Source organism: Aristolochia californica, unplaced genomic scaffold, assembly GCF_029961685.1.
Source record: "Aristolochia californica isolate CCGP_79_NKW_82.1479 unplaced genomic scaffold, dmAriCali1.0.hap1 SCAF_10, whole genome shotgun sequence".
Classification (NCBI taxonomy): domain Eukaryota; kingdom Viridiplantae; phylum Streptophyta; class Magnoliopsida; order Piperales; family Aristolochiaceae; genus Aristolochia; species Aristolochia californica.
Genome location: NW_027181771.1, coordinates 34,091,580 through 34,115,451, shown reverse-complemented (window position 1 = coordinate 34,115,451; position 23,872 = coordinate 34,091,580). Strand labels below are relative to the sequence as shown.

Below are 23,872 nucleotides of genomic sequence, written 5' to 3'. Positions count from 1 at the left end.
GACTATCTAACTTAAGAAGCCTCTTTCCAAACTAGTAAACTTAAGATTTTTGTACTCACTAATCTATGTAGGACTATTCCTCAACACTCCCCCTTGGTGTATGATATTTTTTTGTTGTTCTACATGTGAATAATTTGGGTAAAAACCCACATATGATTACCTGCTTTGATACTATGTAAGCTTTCACCGGAGAAAGCTTACTTTTTCGTTTATTTCATCTTTCATATATTTACAACATTCTTATTTATACAAAAAATTATAATCGGATTTCCTCTAATTTCTTGGATGTATTTCCGCTCTGATTTTCTGGAGGATTTTGATTTTATGAAAGACTTCCTCCTCTGACGACAGCTCAAGCCAACAAAGAGTGGGACATCCATCTCTGTTTTGCACCGTTTTTCTCAACACGAACAAGGGAACAAGCTCCTCTCTCTTCTTTAACATGGAACAATAAACATCGTAATTAGGCAATCTTTACTATCCAAAAAAGACGTCCAGAGACGTAAGACTTGTGGATTGGAATCTGAGTTGAGTTCAGGAACGTAGCTGACAATGTGAAAAGACACAAGTGATAGTAGTAAATGAAAGTAGAAGGAGAGCGGTGACTTAGATACCACCTGGAACTGGATCATCAATGAATTTTCATCAGTGCAGTCAGTTGTAACAATGTGGCTGCAACTAGTTTCACATCATCTGCTGAAACACGTTAAGACATTTATCTCTTCGGTTTAATTGATCTGTTTGAATTCTACATTTGTACTTCTATCATCGCTGCTATAACAATTTTTGGTACCCGTAGTTTCTTACTCCCAAACTCGTGATTTCAGAATCCTAGATGTCTCTCATGGCTGTTCCTTCTCCGTGATATCCTGTTCAACTCGACTGGCCGTTTCTTGAAGAAGCCCTGAAGATCAATCTATGGTGTCAGATGACGTTCATTGATTTGAAGTCTTGCATGGAAGCTTTTAAGTGGATCACTGCGACTCTGCGAAAAACCGAACTTGCCAACTTTTTATTGATGTCGTTGGTTTCTTATTTTGATCAAAATGATAAAAATGAAAATAAATAGCCTCCACTCTCCTCTTCCTTAACTGGACAAACAAAAGCAGGAGCAGTGGGCTCCCATCTCCATTCTACTCCCCTTCTACCAATGACAACAAAGGCACCTGTTCGATCAAGTAATCGGGTAATTTTTTCGTTTATGGATTATCATTTACTAAGTAGAATAGAATCAGGTAATAACCAGTCGGAGCAGAAACAGTAATAATGAAGTGGTAATGAAAACGATCGATATACAAAATAGTTTATTTTGGTTCATTCTTCCATCTGTTGAATCTCTACAATCAAGCTCAACTGAGTGTTATTTGGTTTTGTTTTATCAGAAAAGATAAAAGAGATTGGATAATTCAACCGGACTGGGCACGATCATGTTGGCCGAAACCCTAGCTGAAGTTTTTGTTTTTGTTTTTTCTCTCAAAGAAGAAGGGCGATGAAGTGAAGTACCGAAACTCTTCGATCAAATATTGGAGCCCATCACGCGGTTTCTGCGGCTCTGCTCTGCACTCCCGCGTCACCGAGAACAAAGCGGGCCCACCACTTGACTCATACACGACAAAAACCACCCCTTTCCTTGACATCAATAAATCATTGACGTGGCCACGCAGTGGGCCTCCCTCGGGCCCACTCTCGATTGTAACGTTTTTGGACGTTTCTGTAAAGATTACTCACAGCCACCAAATCCGAACCGCTTTATTCATACGATTCCCCCAACAAGAGGGAAAGCCGGAAAGCCGGAAAGGCACTTTCTCCACCGCCTTTGACTTGAGCACGTCACTTTCCGATGAGAGTCAAACGTCAGAATCCATAATTTCCTTATGAACGCGCGAATGCATTCGTCTCTTTCAGGGTTTTGCTGGGGAAAAAAACTGGTTCAAAGCTCTCGAAGTCTCAAACCCAAGGCCCTGTCTTCACTCTTCATTGTAGCATTCATGGAAATTCACAGGAGAATGGCTCAACTGAGCCCACCCTATTGAAAGAACAACCAACCGGAGAGAGATGGATGGTGATTGCACCCTCCGGCAGCTGCAATCTCAGAGGCTTTTAGACTGTTTTGTCTTAGATTCTTATATATTTTTTTAATTCTCATTTGTGAAGCATAAATTATTCCAGAGTGGTGTTAATATGTTGGGAGAGAGAAGAATAAGCCAGGTGGTTTTTTCTGTGCTGAAAATTTGAAACCCCACGAGAGTACTGGATGACAATAACTCATATTTATTTCAGTTTTAAGGCTGATGATCATGGTAGAATGAAGAGGAAAGAGGAGCCTATGATCACGAGAGCTTTCATTTATTTCCCCGCAAAGTTACAGAATTAAAGAAATCACATGTGGGTGTTGAGACAAGGAATGGCGTTAGTTCAGTGCAAGAATCCAAAAGAGAAGCGACGTGCCCACATTCCCATCAGTCTTTTCTCGGGATGAAAGAGAAGAACCCTAATTACTGTGACAAAAAGAAACCCCACTTTCAGTTTGCTTCTTTCGGATGGGATTTCTTCCTGGAAAGAGATTTTTTTTTTTTTTGGTTTTTGTTTCCGTAAAGCTCTTCTCCTTAATATGCAAAGGGAAGAAAGGAATGGAGCTCATTCAATGTGAACAACGTTTATATCTTCTTCATACTATTATCTATCATTATTTAATGTCGTTTAGCTGAAGCATGAAAGAGGGACCTGTCTTTATCTTTTGATGAAATCATGGATCATGAACAGCTTTTAACGTGTAAACATGAAATATCAGAAAATTATTTGTGATTTTCGGGGTGCATCTCCGTCGAGGATCTCTGATTACTGGAACTGTTTTAATAATTCTAATGGCAGTCCGTCTGTCTGAAGGAGTTATCTTGTTCAGATTAGAAAACAAAATTGAGTAGATAAGCATAGCTGTGATCACCAAGTAGATAGGATTACTAGGTGAGCATCTGCGACAAACATTTTTGGTAAATGTCTACAAGAGTTAGGATTCATTGAGGAAAAACAAAAATCTAGAGCGTATAAAACGAGAAGTTTTGATTGCTTTCATAATTAGACTCGTTCATATAAATCAAATAAGTTCTTTTCAAGCAATCAATCAGAGCATTCTCCTGTTTATTTCAGCAAACTAGGACGATTTGGACTTCACAAAGCTGCTTCTCAACATGAGTTGCAATTAGGCTGGACATTAATGTGGGCAGGCACATAGTCTCATTACAAGTCCAATAATATGGACCACAGATGTTACATAATGTGTAACAACATGACCACCCCCAGATTGCCAGCCAAGAGAAGTACATCTAAACTTAATAGAGTCGTCTACTCTTCCTCATAGATTCATATAATAGCTATCTCTCATTAAGACCAACATCACCACCATCCCCATAATCTTGTCTTTGGACTCTGTTGCATTAATCATTTTCATTTTTGGCTCTATTATTTGCCATCTTTGTGCCAATTTCTCAACAGCAATAAGTTAGTTCAACTTAATTGATCATAGAATGGTTCATTGACATAATCCCCGATCCTGTTCAATAAACTCAATTCAAGTTATTCAGTTCCTTGATGTAGTTATTTAATGACTTAGAATTAAAAGAGAAGTTGAATTCCGTGAACGGATTTCCTTTTCCAAAGAAATATTATACATTAAGTAATGTTTTTCTAAAGAGAATGGAGAAGGGGGGTTGGAGCTTTCCTTCTACATGGAGACTGTGGGAAGCTCTTATCCTTTTTTCCTTTCTTCCCAATCAATCATGGAGGGGGAGGGAAAGCCTTACCTCCCCGTTTCTTCTTGATCTTAGTTTTACATACCCAAAAAAAGTGTTAGGGTAGTGTCTCTTTCATGTTAGCTGGTTTCCCTAACAAAGGGTGATACCATCATTTGTCTTGAAACTTTGTATAAAAGGTACCTCTACATAGGTATATAAGGAAACTATAGTAATACCCTTACATAATCGATAAACATGAAAAGGGGTATGGAATAGGTATTACCCGTTTCCATTCCATTTAATAAACGATAAAATAGTAAATGGGTAAATTACTCAATTACATATACGGGTGAGATTTTTGCTCTATATCCACCCCGTTTAATAAGTAATGGACAAAAAATTGGGTAATCGGATAAAAATTGTACTTTTTATGTGCATTTACCAACTTTTAAGTTTATACTTGATTACTTTGATTGAAATATACTAGGTTTAGATGCTATAGACCCAATTTAGAGGCCCTAAAGCCATAGCTAATTAAACTGGAGTCATAACCAGCTGCACTACAGGCCAAACTTTCAATCGACTGACCTAGAACTATCGTGCATGCATTCATGGAATCGCCAATGGCCATATTTCACACGATGAATAATGTGGCAATGAAATGCATGAGCTGTTGAGAAACTCTAGCTTGATTGGTTGAGAGAAGTTAAATCTCTAACATTATCACACCATAGTACATACCTAATTTAAGTGTATATACTCACTTTTAAGTGCATACCTAATTTGAATCAAACATACTAACCAATGATGATGGAATCATAGTTAAAATGGTTGGATAAAAAATCAGCAATACCGGAGTTTTAGTTAGCTACTCTAGTGTCATATCCATCTATATATGTTGAAGTCGAGGTTGAACTATCGTGCATTCATGAAACTACCAATTGTCGCGTTCTTCATAAGGAATAATGTAAAAATTAATTACATAAGCTGTCAAGAATCTTTAGCATCACTAGTTGATCAATATGAAGTCTCAACCATGGTAGTGCATACCTATTTTGAGTATATACTTAAAATAGAGACAAATATACTAAGTATGAATGTCGTATAATCGGTAGCGACCATGCAATAAATAGAGTCATACCGGCTACTATAAAATTATAGTGAAATTTTCATTAAAATAATCTTTACAACTCATATGATTCATTATCATTTTATTGGTTACATGAATTATAGCTTGGCACTTTGATGGATAAGCAATAATGTTTGTGTCAATGGAATAAACAATAAAAAGACACTTAGAAGAAGCAAAGAGAGAAGGAGAAAAGACCGTCCGGTTAACCGGATAAACGGGTCCAAATTACTTGGGCGAAGAAAGTCAACTCGGTCAACCAACCCTTGTTGAAATTCCAAAGATGCCCTCTGTTGATGAAATTAGGGAAGGTTTAAGATAAGACCGCCATTAATACAGAGAAAGCAGGTCCAAAAGAGAAAATGGTTATCGTGTGGGACCCAGTGGCGAGCGTTTCGTCTAGTGGTGACGACGAAGACGAGGGGCTGCTGCCTGCATCGTTTTGGGGAGGAGATTTTACGGCCATGGAGGGAGCCTTAAACGGAGAAAGTAATTAATGAAGGAAATTTTGGGACATGCAAGGGAGCCATGAACGTAGTAATGAGGAGTAGCCATGCAGGCGCTGTGTGGTCAGACTCATTTAATGGGAAATTGCAGAGACGCTGATACAGCTCTCTCTCTCTCTCTCTCTCTCACTGCTTCGGCTCCATTCCAATCTCGATACTGAATACAGCCCCAGACGCCCCCCTCACTTTCTCTCTCACCAGAAACCCTAGCCTGGAAGAAGAATCTCTTATCTCTCACATTTTGGTGTTTTTACTGCGCTACGTATGTGATTGTATACTGTGTTTGACTGATGCTTCTGGGTTTTGTTTAAAATTTATTAACGGCAAGAAGATGTTTAAGTTTTGTCTCTAGATTTGGAACAGATACAGAAGGGTAGCTGCACTGGTTTTGAAATAAGGTGGACCGATTGAATCTTGGCTGGGTAACATGGGGTTCTGCCACTGGGTTTTAGTTGAATTGATTGAAATTGCAGATTTCTTTCTGGTGCTGAAATAACTATTTAAAGTTATATTTACTGATCAGTTCGTGGTACCTATGAATCAAAACATGATTCACTCGAGCTGCGGATTTGATTAGTATAACCCCCGGAAGAAGAATCTACTTTGAAACATGACTTTCAATAATTTTAATCTCAGTTGTAATTCGTAATTGTATTTACATCTCCAGAAAGATGGAATTGAAAAAAAAAAAAAAAAACTTAATCGTGTATGTGATATTTGAGAATACTGTGATCGCTCTAGGAGGAAGACGACCTGTAGAGAGTACACCAATGGAAATAAGAAAGTGAATTATCGGAGGATTAGTGGTATTCTAATAACGTAGTAAAAATGGAAGAGAAGTTGTGGAGTTTGGTAGCCGTCATTCGTTTCACCCGACTCCTTCAGGAAAATTAAACATCAGATGCCTTCTTTCTTTCTTCCTCTCATCTTCGCAATAACACCTCTCCCTCTCAATAAATGCTATTGCACCCTCTCAATACGCTCTGCAATTACTCCTCGCTGCCACATCTTCTCCACCTGTTGCTTTTCTTCTTCCTCAAAACCTCTTTTTCCTATTCTCTCCCTCCTCCCAACTCCCTTTCTCCGGTGGCTTTCTCCGTCTTTTTCTCCCTCTAACAGTACCCACTTCTCAGCTCTCTACAGAGATCTCTTTTGAAAAGAAGGAAGGAGGTTTTCCGACGACTCCGACGCTCGAAGAGCAGATCTGACGAGAGCTCCTAAAGGGTCTGTTGCGATTTTTGTCAAAGCTTTCACATCAGTAAGTAGCATTGAAAAGAAAAATCATCGCTTCTTTTAGAAGGGTAAGGTGAGTGGCGGTTTGACGAGCCACCATTTTTTCCCCCTCACTTCTGCTAACAAGCAGTTTCGTTTCTTTTGATGCTCGTCTTTTGCAGGTTTAAAGAGGAAGAAAGAGAAATTATTCCGAGATCTTCGTGGGTTTTGCTTCTGTGTTTGTTGTGAGACTTTTTCTCTTGATCTTTTCGTCAACCCTTGCCAGCTTATTCTGCTCTCGCTCCTTCTCTTGTTGCTTGGCACGTAAGAGGGCCAGAGAAGCTCTCAGACCCGTTTGAAAACAAGGCGTTGAGTCGTCTCTGCCGGTTCATTACAGCGCAAAACTTCCATTACGGTGGTCAATGCATCAGAGAATCTAATCAAAACTGTTCCAATAAGAAAAAAAGGACAAATTTATCTGTCTACAATAGAGTAGAGGGGAGCGAAAGAGATTCAAGCAGTGGGTGAGACTTGAGCGAGGCCATCCGTCTGGTAGGGTTTCGGGCTCGTGGCAACCGAAGCATGCCAGCCGGAATGATGATTCCGGCAAGACACGCACCGCCGATGATGGGGAAGGTCGGAGCAGGATTTGGGTTGTCGGGGCTATCACTTGGTCAGGTCAGCGAGTCAAGGGCCCTGATAATTTTCTCCCATTTTTCAGTTATTGAGATTTTTGGAAAGCTTCTGCTCCTGCGCTCTTGCGATTCTTCTTTTCTTTTAGGCTAAATACTGGGGCTTTGTGTATAAGTGGACTCCATTAATCCTTTTGGAGGGAAATCCTTCTCGAAATTCGGGAAGAGCGTTAAGGTCTTCTCTGCAAGTGGTGCGTGTGCAGAGGAGGATAGAGGTCATTGCTGCCTTATTTATACTCGATACCGAACACTTTTGACCTCCATCGCTATCGATCGAACACAGAACTCCATGGGAGCCAGAGCTTGAGCTCTCTACGAACATATAAAGCAAGAGATCCATTTAACCAATAGAGGAGTTTTTTTTTTTTTTTTTTACTAACAACCGTCTTATCGCTTATCATTTGATCTGTTGTAAGTGGATCTCGTAATTTCAGCTCCCCTGAAGATATTTCTAAGCAATCTGCACCTTTCCTCGATTTTCTTTTTCTTCCTGATGTAGGACGAAGAGAAAAATTTGAAGCCATTAATGGGTAGTCTTCGGTCTGTATGCGTACAGTGAATAGGTTGGGTAGTCTGAGGAGAGTAAAAGAGGGAGAGTCATCAGAGAATTAATCTTACATTCTTTTTTTCGATGTTTGTTTCATCATTTCCTTCTGTTCATTTACGTTCTTACCATCATCCTCTCCCCATTCCGTCTTCTTTTTTCTCAATCTTCCTTCTGTTGATACATTGAAATATCTATAGCCTGGGAATCTTAAGGATCTGTAGGTAATGTTCCAGCCAAACATGTTGGACGGTCAGAACCACCCCTTGGAGACGAGCCAAACGCCAGAAAGTGAGATGGCGAAGATAAGAGACGAAGATTTCGAGAGCAAATCCGGCAGTGAAAACATTGAAGGAGCCTCCGGAGACGATCAAGATCCCAATCAGCGGCCCCGGAAGAAGCGTTACCACAGGCACACCCAGCACCAAATCCAGGAAATGGAATCGTAAGATTGAAAACTTCAGTCAACCATCGATTTAGCTTCTTCTTTCCATCTTCAAATAATTGGATTGAATCTTTTTGTGTAGTTTCTTCAAAGAGTGTCCGCACCCGGACGACAAGCAGCGGAAAGAGTTGAGCCGTGAGTTAGGGTTAGAGCCTCTGCAAGTCAAGTTCTGGTTCCAAAACAAGCGCACTCAGATGAAGGTAAAAGGCTTCCTCCATGGTGGTTGGCTTCATATTAGCCGCTCATCACGTTCTGTGATATTAAAAAAGATATTAATTGTTTCCTTACAATTCTTCTGTTTACGAGATATCTACTGTACTGTCACGCCATCTAGTCCTAAATTCATGGATTAGATGTTCTCATTTGCCGCTCTGCTGTCCTGACTGGACCATTCTTCTTCCTCTTTCTAACTGCGTTTTTTCTCTTTGTTTCTTTCGGCTTTGCCAGACTCAACACGAACGCCATGAGAACACAGCGCTCAGAGCCGACAACGAGAAACTCAGAGCAGAAAACATGCGGTACAAAGATGCCCTCAACAATTCCTCTTGCCCTAACTGCGGCGGCCCAACGGCTCTCGGAGAGATGTCCTTCGACGAGCATCATCTGAGGATTGAAAATGCTCGTCTACGCGAAGAGGTAGTTGAGGAGAGCTATCAATCTACCTCTGGTTCATTTTTTTTTCTCACATTTTGGGAACATTTTCATTTTGTTTCTCTCTGGCTTCTATAGATCGACCGGATTTCAGGGATTGCAGCTAAGTACGTTGGGAAGCCAATGGTGCCTTACCCTCTTGTACCCCCCACCGTTCCTTCTCGCTCATCCCTTGACCTCGCAGTAGGAAACTTCGGAGTTCAGCCGGGAATGGGAGGAGAAATGTACGGAGCCGGCGAGCTTCTCAGGTCCGTCTCCGGTGGACAGTCCGAGGTCGAGAAGCCAATGGTGATTGAGCTGGCTGTGGCTGCCATGGAAGAGGTCATACGAATGGCACAGCTCGGGGAGCCTTTATGGCTTCCAGGCCTCGACGAGAATACTGAAATCTTGAGCGAAGAAGAATATTTTCGTACATTTCCCAGGGGCATTGGTCCAAAACCTTTCGGCCTCAAATCAGAAGCTTCTCGGGAGACAGCCGTTGTCATTATGAACCATATCAACCTGGTTGAGATCTTAATGGATGTGGTAAGATCATGAGTATATATTTTGCATTTCTTAAGCATGAAATCTCTCAATATTCATTGCTCTTCTTCCTGACTTTCCCAGAATCAATGGTCAACTATCTTCTCCGGAATCGTCTCGAGAGCTCTAACACTGGAAGTTCTGTCGACGGGAGTAGCTGGTAACTACAATGGAGCTCTGCAAGTGGTAACTGGTTCTCTACACGCTGGTTTCTGCAATAACGTTAATTTGGACCAATAAACAATCTGATTCACTCTAATTAAATCCCTTTTTATGGCTTTTCCAGATGACGGCGGAATTCCAGGTACCTTCTCCATTGGTTCCAACCCGAGAGAGTTACTTCGTAAGGTACTGTAAGCAGCATTCAGATGGAACCTGGGCTGTAGTAGATGTTTCACTTGACAGCCTGCGCCCCAGTCCTTTAATGAGATGTCGCAGAAGGCCATCAGGCTGTTTGATTCAAGAAATGCCCAATGGCTACTCCAAGGTAGATTAATTGATTCATCACAATCGAACAAGAAGCTTCAAAATTACTTGCATTTTGTCCTGGATATTATTCTGACTTGGTTCCTGGACATCCATTGCCAGGTGACTTGGGTTGAGCATGTTGAAGTAGATGACAGGACTGTTCACAACATCTACAAGCCGCTTGTGAATTCAGGCCTTGCCTTTGGAGCAAAGAGATGGGTTGCAACTCTCGATCGACAGTGTGAGAGGCTTGCTAGTGCAATGGCTAGCCATATTTCTTCTGGTGAAATGGCTAGTAAGACTCATCTTTCCTTCCTCTAAACTGCCATCAAATTTATTTATGTTCAAGTTAGTTTCCAGGAAAGATAGCCTACTAAACTTGGATAGCTAGACTTAAAATGACCTGATCTTAATATGGTTTCAGAGCAATTTGTTAATAAGAATTGTCCATTACAAGGTTCACATTTAGGGGAAGTATTAAGAATAGTTTTTAATGGTTAAGGAATCGAAAGATCATATGCTTATAATTTCAGAAAATATTTCCTTAACTTGGCAAGTCATTTTATGATAGATACTGAACTCGATTTCAACAATTGACTCAATCATATGACTATTTGCCCAGTTATAACCAACCAAGAAGGTAGGAAGAGTATGCTGAAGCTGGCAGAGAGGATGGTTATAAGCTTCTGTGCAGGCGTTAGTGCTTCAACAGCTCATACATGGACAACACTATCTGGAAGTGGAGCTGAAGGAGTGAGAGTTATGACCAGAAAGAGCGTTGATGATCCTGGCAGGCCCCCTGGTATTGTTCTCAGTGCTGCCACTTCCTTCTGGCTACCCGTCCCACCCAAGAGAGTTTTCGATTTCCTTCGCAATGAACATTCTCGCAATGAGGTAAACATATCTTTACATTTTCAGATTTTTTCTCTTTAAGAGCATGTTTGCTTTGCGATATATTTTATTTATGCTTTTATCAAATAGCCTTTCAAATTAATTCAGTAGCCTGCTTAAGTTCTTTAGCAGTATCTTTTCAACTTATTCCCAAACACTGAAGATTAATAAAATTAGTTTTCGTATTAGTTTGTCTTTCTGTGATGGCAAAAACTGTCCTTCTTAAGGGCCTCAAGTTTTCATTTTTTTAAGGTGGGCAAATCAAGTTCCAATATTTGGAAAAAAGATGAATTAAATAATATCAAAGGGAGAACTGAGAAGTAAATTTTACTAATACATCTTTTGTTGCAATGTTTATGTTCACTGCAGTGGGATATCCTCTCAAACGGAGGATGCGTTCAAGAAATGACTCACATCGCCAATGGCAGAGACCCCGGCAACTGTGTCTCCTTATTACGGGTAAATGTAAGTCCCCATTATCTATCAGTGTCTCTCAGGAGACCCATCTTATTTTCACCCATAATCCTGATCTATTCTCCTCTGTTTGTTGTTAATCGCAGAGCTCGAATTCAAACCAGAGCAACATGCTGATACTACAGGAGAGCTGCACTGACGCAACTGGGTCTTATGTAATTTATGCTCCTGTCGACGTAGTTGCGATGAATGTAGTTATAAACGGTGGAGATCCGGATTATGTTGCCCTTCTGCCTTCTGGGTTCGCTATTCTTCCCGACGGACCCAACCAGGCCCTGCATGCTGGACATATCGGGGAGGTCGGGTCCGGTGGTTCTCTCTTAACTGTGGCGTTTCAGATACTGGTGGATTCTGTTCCGACTGCGAAGCTCTCCCTTGGCTCTGTTGCGACTGTAAACAGTCTCATCACCTGCACTGTGGATAGGATCAAGGCTGCCGTCTCATGCAACAACGCATGAACCAGGTATATGACATGTTCAAACTACTAGAACTGCAGCTGCATTCTCCTTCCCTTCTCTGGAGATTTTTCGTACCGTAATTAAGTACTAATACCCTTTCCGTTGATGTTCTTTGTTGCAGTCGAGATTGAAGAGGATATGGCCTGAATTTCGAGTGTGGGAAGTCAAGAACGCACCTCAGATGCTCCTTGCAGTGTGGTGTTTGAGTGAGGGGAACGACCCAGCAAGCATCCCTGGGTCCTCTCTGCCGTTCACCACCATGCAAGGGTATTGGTTCGGGTATTGACTTTCCCTTAAAACTGACTTAGAAACGGAAGCTGTTCAGTGACCCCCATCAGTTTTTTTTTTTTGTCCTTCTTTACAAAGAGAGTAATTAATTCTGTTATATGTTTGCTGCTGTTAGTGAATTCCTTCTCGTTGTGTGCTTTAATGCCTTGATGGGTGGGAGTTGGTTTGTGCCCAGTAAAAGACATGGGGTTGTATTAAATTTCATGTGCCTTCCTTCTCTAATTCGATGTGATCTTTTTTAAGGGTTTTTTCTTGGTTAGTATGGCGTCGTGGTTGACAGTTTTGGCTTTCTTGAAGAAAGAGAAACATGGATCATTTAAAGGGAAACTTCTGAGTAGTTGCTTCTGAGACGTCTCACGTAAGAAACTCTGAAATTGAAGTCTAAACAGAACTGGGTATCTGAAACTTGTCCAGATGCTTAAGGCCATGGTGGAGATTATGAAAAACGAGAGAGATTAGAGATTTGGCATTGTTTCCTGGAGTATCTAAAGTTGAAGCGTCGCAATCATGCAGTGTCAATGAAAGGGTTGTTTTTCTAAATCAACCAGATTTCTATAATTCGCAAATCCTTCGAAAAGCTTGTTACTATTATTCTGCAAGTTTTGTTTGTTATGATTACGTTGAGCCATGAAATGATCTTCTTTACGTAGTGTATTCAAGGAAAAAACCATCTTCCGCAGATCTATTCAAAATTCCTGCCTACCCAATACAGCGAAGCAGTTGGCTTGCACGACGAACTACTTAAATACTTTTCTTGTTTCAGTGAAAGTCCTTTCCTGTGGCAGTACCGTTAGAGCGAGAGGGCGAAGGAAGAGGAAAAACAGTAGCGTTAGAGAGAGAGGGCGAAGGAAGAAAAAAAAAAATAATCCGTGTTTACAATCCCTGAGATTGTCTGTCTAAACATGAGCCAAGATCAAGGCCATCCAAACATGTCACAAATAAAGACCTTAACAAAAAAAAAAAAACAATTGTAATTAGATCTCTAATCTCAAAACAAATAGTTAAGCTTCATGCAGCAAACTAAAAAAATCACTAGTTACAAGAAAGTCTTTGAGGCTTATAGACGAGATACTCGACTGCAACATCTACCTCAGAAAGTAATCAGAAAATAGGTGCTCTTCGCAAAGATGTTTCTTTTCTTTGACTTCCAAACGATGTTACTAACTCACACTCACACAGGAATTGCATCAGTCGCTCGTAAATTTCTCTTGGTGAATAGTATATCTATAATGTAAACGAACCTTTAAACTTTTCTGATTTTCAGATACACTACGCAGTTGGAAAAGATAGAAACCAAACCATGAGCCTGCTCATCAGAAAAAGAGGAGAAGGCACGCTTGCTGCTGCTTGTACAACCAGCCAAAGATGTGATACAGGCAACAGACTGAAATCGTTCAAAACAAGCAAAGCTTGTTATTTGTCTGGGATAATATCCGAAATTGAAAAATCATGAAACGGGGGACCTGCATACGCAGCACAAGTGTTAAGCAATATGCACAACTTTAAGAAGACATTGTCAATTAATGCTGCTAATAATAAATGCTTGAATAAAAAATGAGGGAGGAAGAAGAATAAAGAGATTGTAACTCCAGTATAGCTTTACACCCAAAAAGCCAACAAATCATGAAGACAACAAAACAAAAATTAGAAGTGCATCATTTTGGCCTTGTGCTTTAGACTCTCACTAACAACTAGCAAAGGTACTTTCTAGCAAAGAAAGAATTAGTTCCCTATTAGTATTTACTTAACATCTCTATACTAGATTCTCAATCCAAAACCAGTTTGTTAAGTATCCAAAAGATAACTGATGTTCCAAACATCCAGTAGACAGATACAAATACATTTACCTTCTTGTTCACATAAGATGTAAAAGGGAATGTGAGCAATCATATTGGAACCTCCTTCCTTCCAGTTGACTGTCCCAGGACCAAGGGGCTCACCACCTGAAGGTCCCAAAACAGATAAACAAATGGCTGGTTCATTCATCAATCCCAAGTAGTCCCGAGCACGCCTCCAAACCCTAGCATCAGAGTTTCGAGATCGAGCAACCTGTCTAGCAAATCAAGATCAATCCTACTTGTAATAAACAGAAGTTCAAATAAGAACAGAACTCTATCATAAGGACACCAGTATGACGGACCTTAGCCAGAGATACACGAGCCCGAGGCAGCAATTCACGATGATAAGTAGCAAGTTTTGCAATAGCTGTTATGACAAAACAGAGGAGGCGAGCCTGTGATGATTTTCTAAAAGCTCCAGTATCGGAACTAAGAGCTGACTCCTGGCTTAAACCCAAGCGACTTCCCAAAAGAAAACCATGTGAAACAAGTAGGAATTAGACAATATCAAAGAAGTGAGCATAGAAACAATAGAATCAAACATCCATCAAAAAATAGAAAAATACTTTGGAATGATTCACTTGGACACCAACCTAGAAGAAAGATTCTCATATAAGAGTAACTCTAAGCTCTCAAAAAGTTCTCGAGCTGCATCCTTGTGGGATGTGCCTCCACCACCATGCTCCCCAATAGCCCAACACAACTGCAATGCTAATTCGGTCTGCAGAAAAAAGGAAACTATTTTAACATTTTCTGAGAAAGGGATCAATACGATTTTATTAATATATAGAGAAACCAAAACACAGAAGCAAGTATAATCTCAAAAAGAGTTGTGGGGATTCAAGTCCATTAACCCATTAGCCAACAGCACAAAAGCCACACAAAGGACTATAAAGAACTCTACTTACCTTTACCGGGCTGTCATAAGCTTCCCCAAGTCTGTCAACTATAGGCTTCTGCAGTATTTAACTTAATTAGAAACTATAACATAATGTACATGAAAGTTTATTTAAACTTGGTAAAGTTTCATTGTTACAAAAACTTTAATCTCACCAATATTATAAATTTGAATCCCAGAAACCATATTATGAGATTTTGAACAGGCAAAAGTTTAGCTTATATTTACTTTAAAATAATGTTTAGCTTATATTGTTAAAGTCATGGTAAATATTTCTTATCTCTTCATGCACAGGCAAGTAGGCAATGTGATCCAAACTTTCAGATTCAAGTATTCAACCATCATAAGAAGAGAAAATGGATAAGAGCAAAGTCAAAATTCTTCAGGGCCCTTTCTAAAAAATTAAAAAAAAAACTCCATGGCCCTTTTCAACTAAATATGACATTGCTGTACAATACAGAAATGGTCTGATTAACAATTCATTCTGAACAAGAATAATTCAAAGAAAATATTAACAGCTGAATTCAAGAGTCCCCTGGTGGCAAGAACTATTTGATTGTTCCGTCCCTAATACACACCTTTTTCTAATCTTTCACTTACATTTAGCAGTCCATGGCAGCTGCCATACTATCCAATCTAAATGGGCCAGGTCATGATGGGCAGAAAGAGGCACAGAGGCAGTGATTTGCTAGGTCTTAAATGGACTAGATCTATACCAATAAAGAAACCAGTCTGCATCTTTCATTTCTTAACAAAGTCCAAATTCTATCACATTCATGAAGACAAAATAAGTTGGATTAATAACATGAAATGACAACACAATAATTAAATTAACAAACCAAGGAACTCTTTTTTTATGGATAAGAAGATTATGGACAAGTCACCTTAAGCAGTGCAACAAAATTGGGTGATCTTTGAAATGAGGCAAGCATAAATTCCAAAAGCCTCCTTCTAACCTACAAAATGAATTTCACAAAAAGCATTACACATCATGTGAGGACATCAGACTAAAATCTTGAATAAATCAAGAATTATAAATAATAAAACAAAGACAATCTATGGTGCTGCTATCTCACGAGCCACAGTATGAGATAGCATAAAACTACCGGACACCCAGTGGTCAATAATTTACTACCAGATGTTAAGTAGTAAACTCAACTAACGACAATATGAAATTCAGTTAACCATCAGACTCCCCACAATATATAACTAACTATTCAGTTTCCCCAATAGTAACTTCGTAACAATGTTAAGGAGCAATAGCTATTTATAAACTGTAGAGTGTCCAGTAGTCAATTGAATTTATGAAAGTGTCAAATGGGAACTAAGCAGGCAATTGAGTTTACAAATATGTGTAAATTCAATTGACTTACTAGGTGTCCAGTACTCAATAAGGTTGCTCATTACAGAATTTGAGATCTCAGCCTCATCTCATATTTCTCAATAATTCAAAGCTGCTCAGAAAAAAGAAAAAAATAAGACAGCATCTCACACTCAAATGCAATATTACATAAAACACCCACCTCGTAACAAAAAGTCTTATCTGGAAACATGGTTGAATTTCTTGACATAATCAAAGGTATTAAAGCACAAATTAATGCTGGAACAACCAGAAGAAGATATCATTTAAAAAGTGATAGGAAACCACAAAAAATACAAATAAAACTTAAAGAGGCGAAGACATACAGTCATTGACATCCTGCAGTGCTGTTGAAAAATACAAATCAAGCAGTCGGGGTGCCATACGGAGTGCTTGTTTCAACCTCTCAGACCGAGAGCTATTAACTGCAGCTTGTAATGCAGCAGCCATTCCAGGAGATGTCCAGTGCCGTTCCTGAAGTTAAAAATTGGAAAGTTTGTCAGAGGCACAAATCATATCAGTTCCAGACAAGGGACTCAACCAATGCCATGTATGTCCCAGGTAATCTTAGTTTTTTTTTTTTTTTTTTTTTTTAACTTTCTTACATACATTTTTCATTTTTCTTCTTCAATTTTTTGGGGAAAAACTAACTTCGAATGAATGCAAGATGAAATTTATCTAAAAAGCTCAAGAGGGTAAAGACAAGAGAACTACAGGTAGCCCATCATTCTCGTCCTTAAGAAGGTCAAGAAACAAAGAGTCGCCAACATCAATACTACTGTTATCATCAGATCCAGAGTCTGCCTCTCTATCTTCTATTGCCGAACCAGTATAGGCCTCATCCATCAGTGCAAGCAGCATCTGAAACAGAAAAATGCAAACACCATAACAAAAAGTTTGACTACCTTCAAATTTTAAAAATTATGTCATAAAGTTTTCAAGATAACCTCAGGGGCCGTACTCTTCTGGATTGAAGCAATGCCACTTCCTATGAGGGAGCCAGAGCTTCGCTCCACTTTTTCTAGAGCCACCACCAGAACTGGTGCAAATGAAATCGCAATATAAGTCTAAAGCTTATAATTGGGATTTCCTAATTTATACTAACAATTTCATTTGCTTCTATCTCAATTGGATCAGCTGATAAAAATTTAAATCAGTATGCACTCCACAAGTAACAAATGCAAAACTAGAATTCCAACCTTCACTGAGTGTAAACATTTAATTACTGGTGACATCGACAAGAAACATAGTCAGCAAAATTTTGCCCATGCAAAGAGGCTAAGAAACAAATGGGTCAGCTCCAAAGGACTTTACTCATCCTCCCCCTCCCCAAAAAAATAAAAAATAAAATAACACACAAATCTTTTTTCTTCTACTTATTTACTTATGTCATGTATCTTCTCGGTCTCTCTTACTGTCTTCATAACCTCATTCTTCTTCTTCTTTTTTGGAAAACTATCAGGCTTTTATTTTAAAATAAAGAATTACAAAAAGAGAGGATGGACAAACCTCAAGCCTCAAAATAGAAGGGGAAGAGGATTTCCTGAAATTATGGTTTGAAAGGAAGACATCTCCTTGCTAAAGAGTCTGGAATACTATTAGTGGAGCTAAGGGATGGCTAAGCAACCTCAAGAGGAACAGAGACCAACCACTTCATTGTAAGAATCCCTTAAACATCACAGAGGGGATGCTTTCATGGATATCCAACTAATGTCTATGGAAGAATTACCTTCAATCACCAAAGGAAGGAACTCTGACACAATAGCTTCACACTAACAAGCAGATCACTAGGGGAACTTATCCAACATATTCTTGACTAGGTCAGTAGCACGTTTAAGCAACAGAACTGAATAAATTTAGGTTTCTTACTTATTTTGATTTTGCACACAAACAAATGGTAAATGTGTCAGAGGTTTACAAGTTTTGTTATGTCTGACTAATGGTTTTCAATTACTACAATTAGTATGAAAAGAAAATGATGCATGGAGACAGAAAGGTCAGATCAAAGGGTTTATTTTTTTCTTCGCCAATACTTTGAAAAGAATTCAGGAAGACGCAGTAGTGGTTGAATCAATTGAGTATTCAAGTTTCTTAGAGCCCTTTCTAGGGAAGCTACCTAAGCAACAAAGAGCAGGCAGACCTACAAACCATGAAATCGTGGTCAGGTGGAAAAGAAAAGGATGTATAACAGAATTAAGAAAACTCACTTGGTAAATCCACAAGCGATGGGAATAGAGGTAGAAATGATGCAGGAGACATGATTCCAGGGAAAACCTTCATAAATGGTTTCTCCAGTCTGCAAAGTGAGCCCATAACTATCAGTATCGGCCACTTAATCTTCCAGTAATAACTGAAAAACAGCTAATTTCATTATCTGCAAGCATGATAACTAACTTACTTCTCACCATTCCATGCAACTAGTTTTAGCAGCAAGGGGAAGAACTGCAATAGAAACAAGAAAATAAAAAAATAAAGGAGAGAACTAATGTCAAACACTGTAATTTGAGACAACAAAGGTATTCCTTTTGTGCTATTTCTTTCTTCGTTTTTCCTTCAAAGTAATTTTTCTAGAGGTGAAGATTTTATTGAAAGTATAAATAAAAAAGGGGAATACAACAAAACAAGACATGAGCAGTGCAAAATCAGATGACAAGCACTTTTGAATAAGGAGAGGAGTTTGAGCACACAATGAGGAGTTGGTGCTCAAACCTTCCTTTCAAAGAAAGCATATACTAGATTTTGATGGCTGTTCAAGGGGCAACCCTGGTCTGGCACAGGTCAGAGGTGTGTTCAGAAGTTCTAATGGTATAGTTGTTCTATCCTTCTCCAGTCCACTGAGAGTATAGTTGTTCTATCCTTCTCCAGTCCATTGGGACACTCTGATTCCAATTCAGCGGAAATCTCGGCAGTCCAGCATGGGTTGTGCCATTACCATCAACACTTCATTGAGACATCGGAGGTTGAAGGAGACTCAAAAGCAGTCATTAGCCAACCCTCCTTGGCGCCATCTTCAGAATTTCTTTGAGATCTGTAACTTGTCTAGTACTCTATGTAAAGGGTCCCATGTACAAAAGGTGTGGAAATGGATTAGCTGATTGTAGATCAGCAATCTCTCATTGTTTTGATCCCTCCCATTCGTAGCTGGCCATTTGGCCTTGGCCATTAAGGAAATCCCTTTTAAAAAAAAAACAGAAGCATATACCGGAAACTATAATTTTACCTGTGGAAGTAATGTTGGAAAACAACTCAAAAGTTTTGCTCTGTTCAGGTTTAGAAAGTTGAGAGTTGCCTCTGCAACAACAGGATCTGCAAACTCTCTGACAACAGGTCACAGATTTTAAAACATAGCACAGACTATAAGAATTAATATTAAACAACTGCACATAACTACCAGTTGCCATTAATTGATCTACTAATACCAGAAAACAAAAAAACAGAACCTAACAAATGACAACAAGAACCTAAATAAAAAAACTAGAAGTATTTCCATACAAGATAACAGAAACTTAATAGAAAAAACTCCATGCAAGTGGACCCATTATTACAGAAAAGCCAAACATATTTGCAGCTCCAAAAAGGAAAATCAATAAATAAATATGCTTATTCTCTTCGGGGGTGCTTTCAGGATCTGCATGTATTTTCAAATTGATGTGATTGAGAAATAATAATGCAAGTGGATGCATTTAATGATTTTTCAGAAGATTCATATTTTACTTTTTGGATATGAATTTTAGTTACATCTTTTAACAACAGTATTGTTAAATTGGGTCCAAGGCCCTATCCCAAAATGATTAGTCAACTTAGGAAACCTCTTTCCCAACTAATAAACTCACGATCTTTGTACTCACTAATACATGTGGGACTATTCCTTAACACTCCCCCTCACGTGTAGACCATCTTTTGTGGCTCTACAAGTGATAATTTAGGAGTAGGCAATTTAGGTGTAGGCCCTCTTTTGTGGCTCTACAAGTGGATAGTTTTAGGTGTAGGCTCTTTTTTTGTGGCTCTACAAGTAGATAATTTTTAGGTGTAGGCCCACATATGAGTACCTGCTCTGATACTATGTTAAATTGGGTCCAAGGCGCTATCCCAAAATGACTAGTCAACTTAGGAAACCTCTTTCCCAACTAATAAACTCAAGATCTTTGTACTCACTAATCCATGTGGGACTATTCCTTAACAAGTATTTTTTACATCCACAAATTCTACAACATTTCACTACTACATATAATGCATACATGAATTTACTTTTAACCAGCAGATTGATTCTTAAAAGAAGTTCTAAATCCAACCACTTTGCTATTGAACCCGATACTACTGGTGGGATTTCCAACCCCTGTAAAAGATCCAACAACTGACTCCCACGTAACGCAAAAATGTTTCTTTTCAGAGAATTACAATAGAAAGATATCTGAAAGTTGTACTATAAACATAAAGATACACATTATATCAGTTTATAAACGGAAATGTACACACTAAAGGGAAATGCACTAATAAGACACAGTTGACATTCTCAAGAAAAAAAAGACATGGTTGACCACCTCTACGTTTCCAAATCATTACTACTAGAAAGTAAGAAGTCCCAAAGGCAAGAACTGAAGAAAAATATAATAAACAGCACTCTGGATGGAGCATTTCCATGAATCAAGATCTAGAAGAATAAATTAATTCCTTTACTTTTTTTTATTAATTTACTTTATGGAACAACCGTCCAGACAAAAGGATCTCATATGAGCATGAAATACTACATGATGACCACATAAAACAATCTTACTGCAGCAAAAAAAATAGAAGAAGTTATCAACAAAACTGTTTACATCAAAGTGTGAAGACGAAAAAATGCATGCTAAACGCACTTTCAAAGAACTGAATAGGCAAATTTAGAATGATATTGGGCTGTAAAGAATACTTAAGACAAAAAATCATTTCAGGATGACCTACAAGGAGTCATTACCGGCTCAAACATGAGCGGAAAAATGTCCGCAGATTAGGATCTGCATCATGGAGAACAAATTCTCCGAAATCAAGAAAAAACTGAAGAATAGCCTGTATGGAACAAGTAAAAAGCAGGGTTAGTGGCATAAACAAGTAAATCTTACTTTGCTTCTCTTTTAAAATAAGTGGAAAAGTACACGGTCAGTTTCAGCCGACTTTGTTCTACAAATGCAGTTCAATGTGGCAGCAATGGATAGAAAGTAGCCACTCAGACAGATTGGAAGAGAATCCCAAACATGAGTTACCATACTGCAGAAAATAGTAATTAAAAATGGAAATTTTGATATATGATAAACGAAAAAACTGAATTATCAAAAATAAACATTTTTTTTAGCCAATATACTAAATAAAAGTTACTGTGTGAAAGTCAAAGATCCAGGAATAGATTAGTTGTTTAGTAACAGAACTACCAGTGGTTCGTGGATAAGATTTTTCCAGGCCTAGTATGGGACTACTGTTGCTTTGCAGGGAACCATGTCATCACAAGACTGCCTATAGGAAAATAAAAATTTCTCACTTACGGATGAAGTTGTCCAACCATGACAGTGAGAGAAAGAGAGCAACCAAGCATATGTAAGACACAAGCTAATTAAAACTCTCGAATATTACTGATTATCAATTGGGACTTAGTCTAAGGCTCCAAGTTGAGTCTTGGTGTCTAATGCCAGTGAATGGGATTGGAATGGGATAGAAAGCTACACCCTTGACACCAGTTTCAACAATTTCACTCCTACACCATTTTTGGTAGTAACCAAGTATTTTGTATTTATCAAAGTATTATAACAGTATCCACTAGCTCAGGTTCCTTATATATAATGGATGCAATAGTCTTTATCGTCTCCATATGTGTTTTAATTAAAAAATAAGAAAATGAGATACCGAACAAAAAATAAATAAGAAGGCGTCACTGAAGAAACGACAGGTGCAGCCAGCTACAAAGAGTATATCAGGCATGATATCATGTAAGCCCCCCCCCCCCCCCCCAAAAAAAAAAAAAAAGTCTTAAATCATACATAAATCTAATTATTAAGGTAAATACACAAAGTTTTGTGCAAATTTGATCCGCAAAAACAGTAACAAAAGAAAAGTAATAGCCTTGTTTAAAAGAACAAAAGAAAAGAAGCCATGTTTGTGGCATGTTGACGATCAAAATACAACCCTACCAGCAAAAGAGGTCCATTGGAGGTCTGAGACTGAGACAATGAGGCTACTGCTCGCTGAAAGAGCTTGTTGATTTGCGGATAAATCCTAGCGATCAAATCCTCCGAATTCTCGGCCTTGCATATCACATGAAGCTTCTTGACCTGAGAATCGACGAAAATAATGAATTCAAATAAACAAAAAATGGACAAGCGACAACTGAAACAGAGTAGAGAAAAAGTGTACCGATTCTAGAAGAGAAGGATCTGCAGCGGGATTGTTCGAGTCTCTGGCGTTCGTGGATAGGGATCTCAGGTGAAAGTCCCAATCTACGTCTCTCTCGATCGGTTTCTCCATGTCGAGTAACTCAGGAAGTCGGAAGCTTTTCCGCTCTCTGAAGTTCAACTCAAATTCGTCCGAATTTATTCAAATACAATTAAGAAAAAAGGAACCTAAGTAGCCCGAATTGTATTAATTAAGAAAAAGGGATTAATCTCGTTTGATTATCGTAATTTGTACGAGATTAATCGAACTTACCCTAATTGTTCCGAACTTCTCTCTTGGATGCAGGATTTCCAAATGCGATTGACTAGATGCTGTTTTTCAAATCATTAACCAAATTCTAAATACAATCATTAAATTATATATATATTTTTTATAAAAAAGTATAATAAATTATTATTATTTAATTTTATATTTTAAAAAATCTGATTTTCCGACCAGGTGTGGTGGTGCGGGTAACAAGCTGTTAGCACGAAGTAGACTTCATTGGAGTTGAACGGAAAGATACAGAGTCTAGTGAGCCCTTGTAAGACTCTTCCACGTAAAACATTTGCCCGACAAGTTTCATCGTACTGGTAACAAGCATTTGGTGAGCATCTCTGTAAAGCTCTCCATGAACAAGATAGTGACCTCAATGGAGGAAGCTGAATTTTCGTTTGATTAGTCTCAGATCTGCAAGAAGCCACAAGGGGAACTTTTGACCGACAAGTTTCATCGTACTGGTAACAAGCATTTGGTGAGCATCTCTGTAAAGCTCTCCATGAACAAGATAGTGACCTCAATGGAGGAAGCTGAATTTTCGTTTGATTAGTCTCAGAGCTGCAAGAAGCCACAACGGGAACTTTTGAGGGACGACGGAATCGTCGGCGGCCCACAATGGCTCGGGGGAGGGGGAAAATAGGTCGGCCAAGAGAGGGAGTTGCCGACAGAGCAAACGGCGATGGCAGTGGGGTGACGGCTACGGAGATATCGTAGACTCTATAATCTGAGTCTATCTCTAATTTAACACTAATTATCTTTTATCTCTATCTCGATTATTATCTTTATATCTATCATCTTTGTATCACCAACTTTGTAAAGGGAATAAAAAACGAGATAAATTAGATATTCTGCAAATGATTACATTACAATCTCTTCGATTCGATGGCTCGTCTTCGTATACATCCAAGATCCCCTCTCTTCTATTCGTTATGTCGATTACAACATGACGGCAAAGGAATCAACAGTTTTACAATCAAATCACATAAACAGGGATATCCTCCTTGTAGATCCTCCTGTGGGAACCAACTCTGCAATTCGGCGAGATTAATGAAAGAAATGAAAAAAAAATGATAAGTTAAAGAGAATA

General features: G+C 38.8%; 2 protein-coding genes across 5 annotated transcripts; one reads left to right on the top strand and one right to left on the bottom strand.

Annotated features, from left to right (window-relative positions):
• The first annotated feature begins 6,378 nt into the window (after positions 1-6,378).
• On the top strand, positions 6,379-12,253 carry LOC137937812 (homeobox-leucine zipper protein ROC2-like). 4 transcript variants are annotated; one of them, XM_068783000.1, is made up of 13 exons: positions 6,379-6,624; positions 6,761-7,256; positions 8,051-8,259; positions 8,342-8,459; positions 8,707-8,895; positions 8,989-9,435; positions 9,517-9,618; positions 9,719-9,919; positions 10,021-10,195; positions 10,523-10,794; positions 11,161-11,250; positions 11,352-11,728; positions 11,845-12,253. In XM_068783000.1, the coding sequence occupies exons 2-12, from the start codon at positions 7,161-7,163 to the stop codon at positions 11,721-11,723; spliced, it is 2,271 nt and encodes a 756-aa protein (XP_068639101.1). In that variant the 5' UTR covers positions 6,379-6,624; positions 6,761-7,160; the 3' UTR covers positions 11,724-11,728; positions 11,845-12,253. The 4 variants fall into 4 exon arrangements, with proteins under 4 accessions (XP_068639101.1, XP_068639094.1, XP_068639105.1 ...); XM_068782993.1 differs by having other exon boundaries at positions 11,161-11,256; XM_068783004.1 differs by lacking the exon at positions 6,379-6,624 and having other exon boundaries at positions 7,184-7,256; positions 8,030-8,259; positions 11,161-11,256.
• Positions 12,254-12,865: 612 nt separating this feature from the next.
• LOC137942575 (uncharacterized) lies at positions 12,866-22,831 on the bottom strand. The gene is made up of 17 exons (XM_068788275.1): positions 22,780-22,831; positions 22,489-22,636; positions 22,266-22,406; positions 21,062-21,153; positions 19,328-19,424; positions 18,506-18,549; positions 18,315-18,403; positions 17,055-17,146; positions 16,822-16,968; positions 16,434-16,581; positions 16,271-16,347; positions 15,632-15,703; positions 14,758-14,805; positions 14,443-14,570; positions 14,152-14,311; positions 13,859-14,060; positions 12,866-13,474 (listed from the first exon to the last, which is right to left on the bottom strand). The coding sequence occupies exons 2-17, from the start codon at positions 22,597-22,599 to the stop codon at positions 13,425-13,427; spliced, it is 1,698 nt and encodes a 565-aa protein (XP_068644376.1). The 5' UTR covers positions 22,600-22,636; positions 22,780-22,831; the 3' UTR covers positions 12,866-13,424.
• Positions 22,832-23,872: the final 1,041 nt, after the last annotated feature.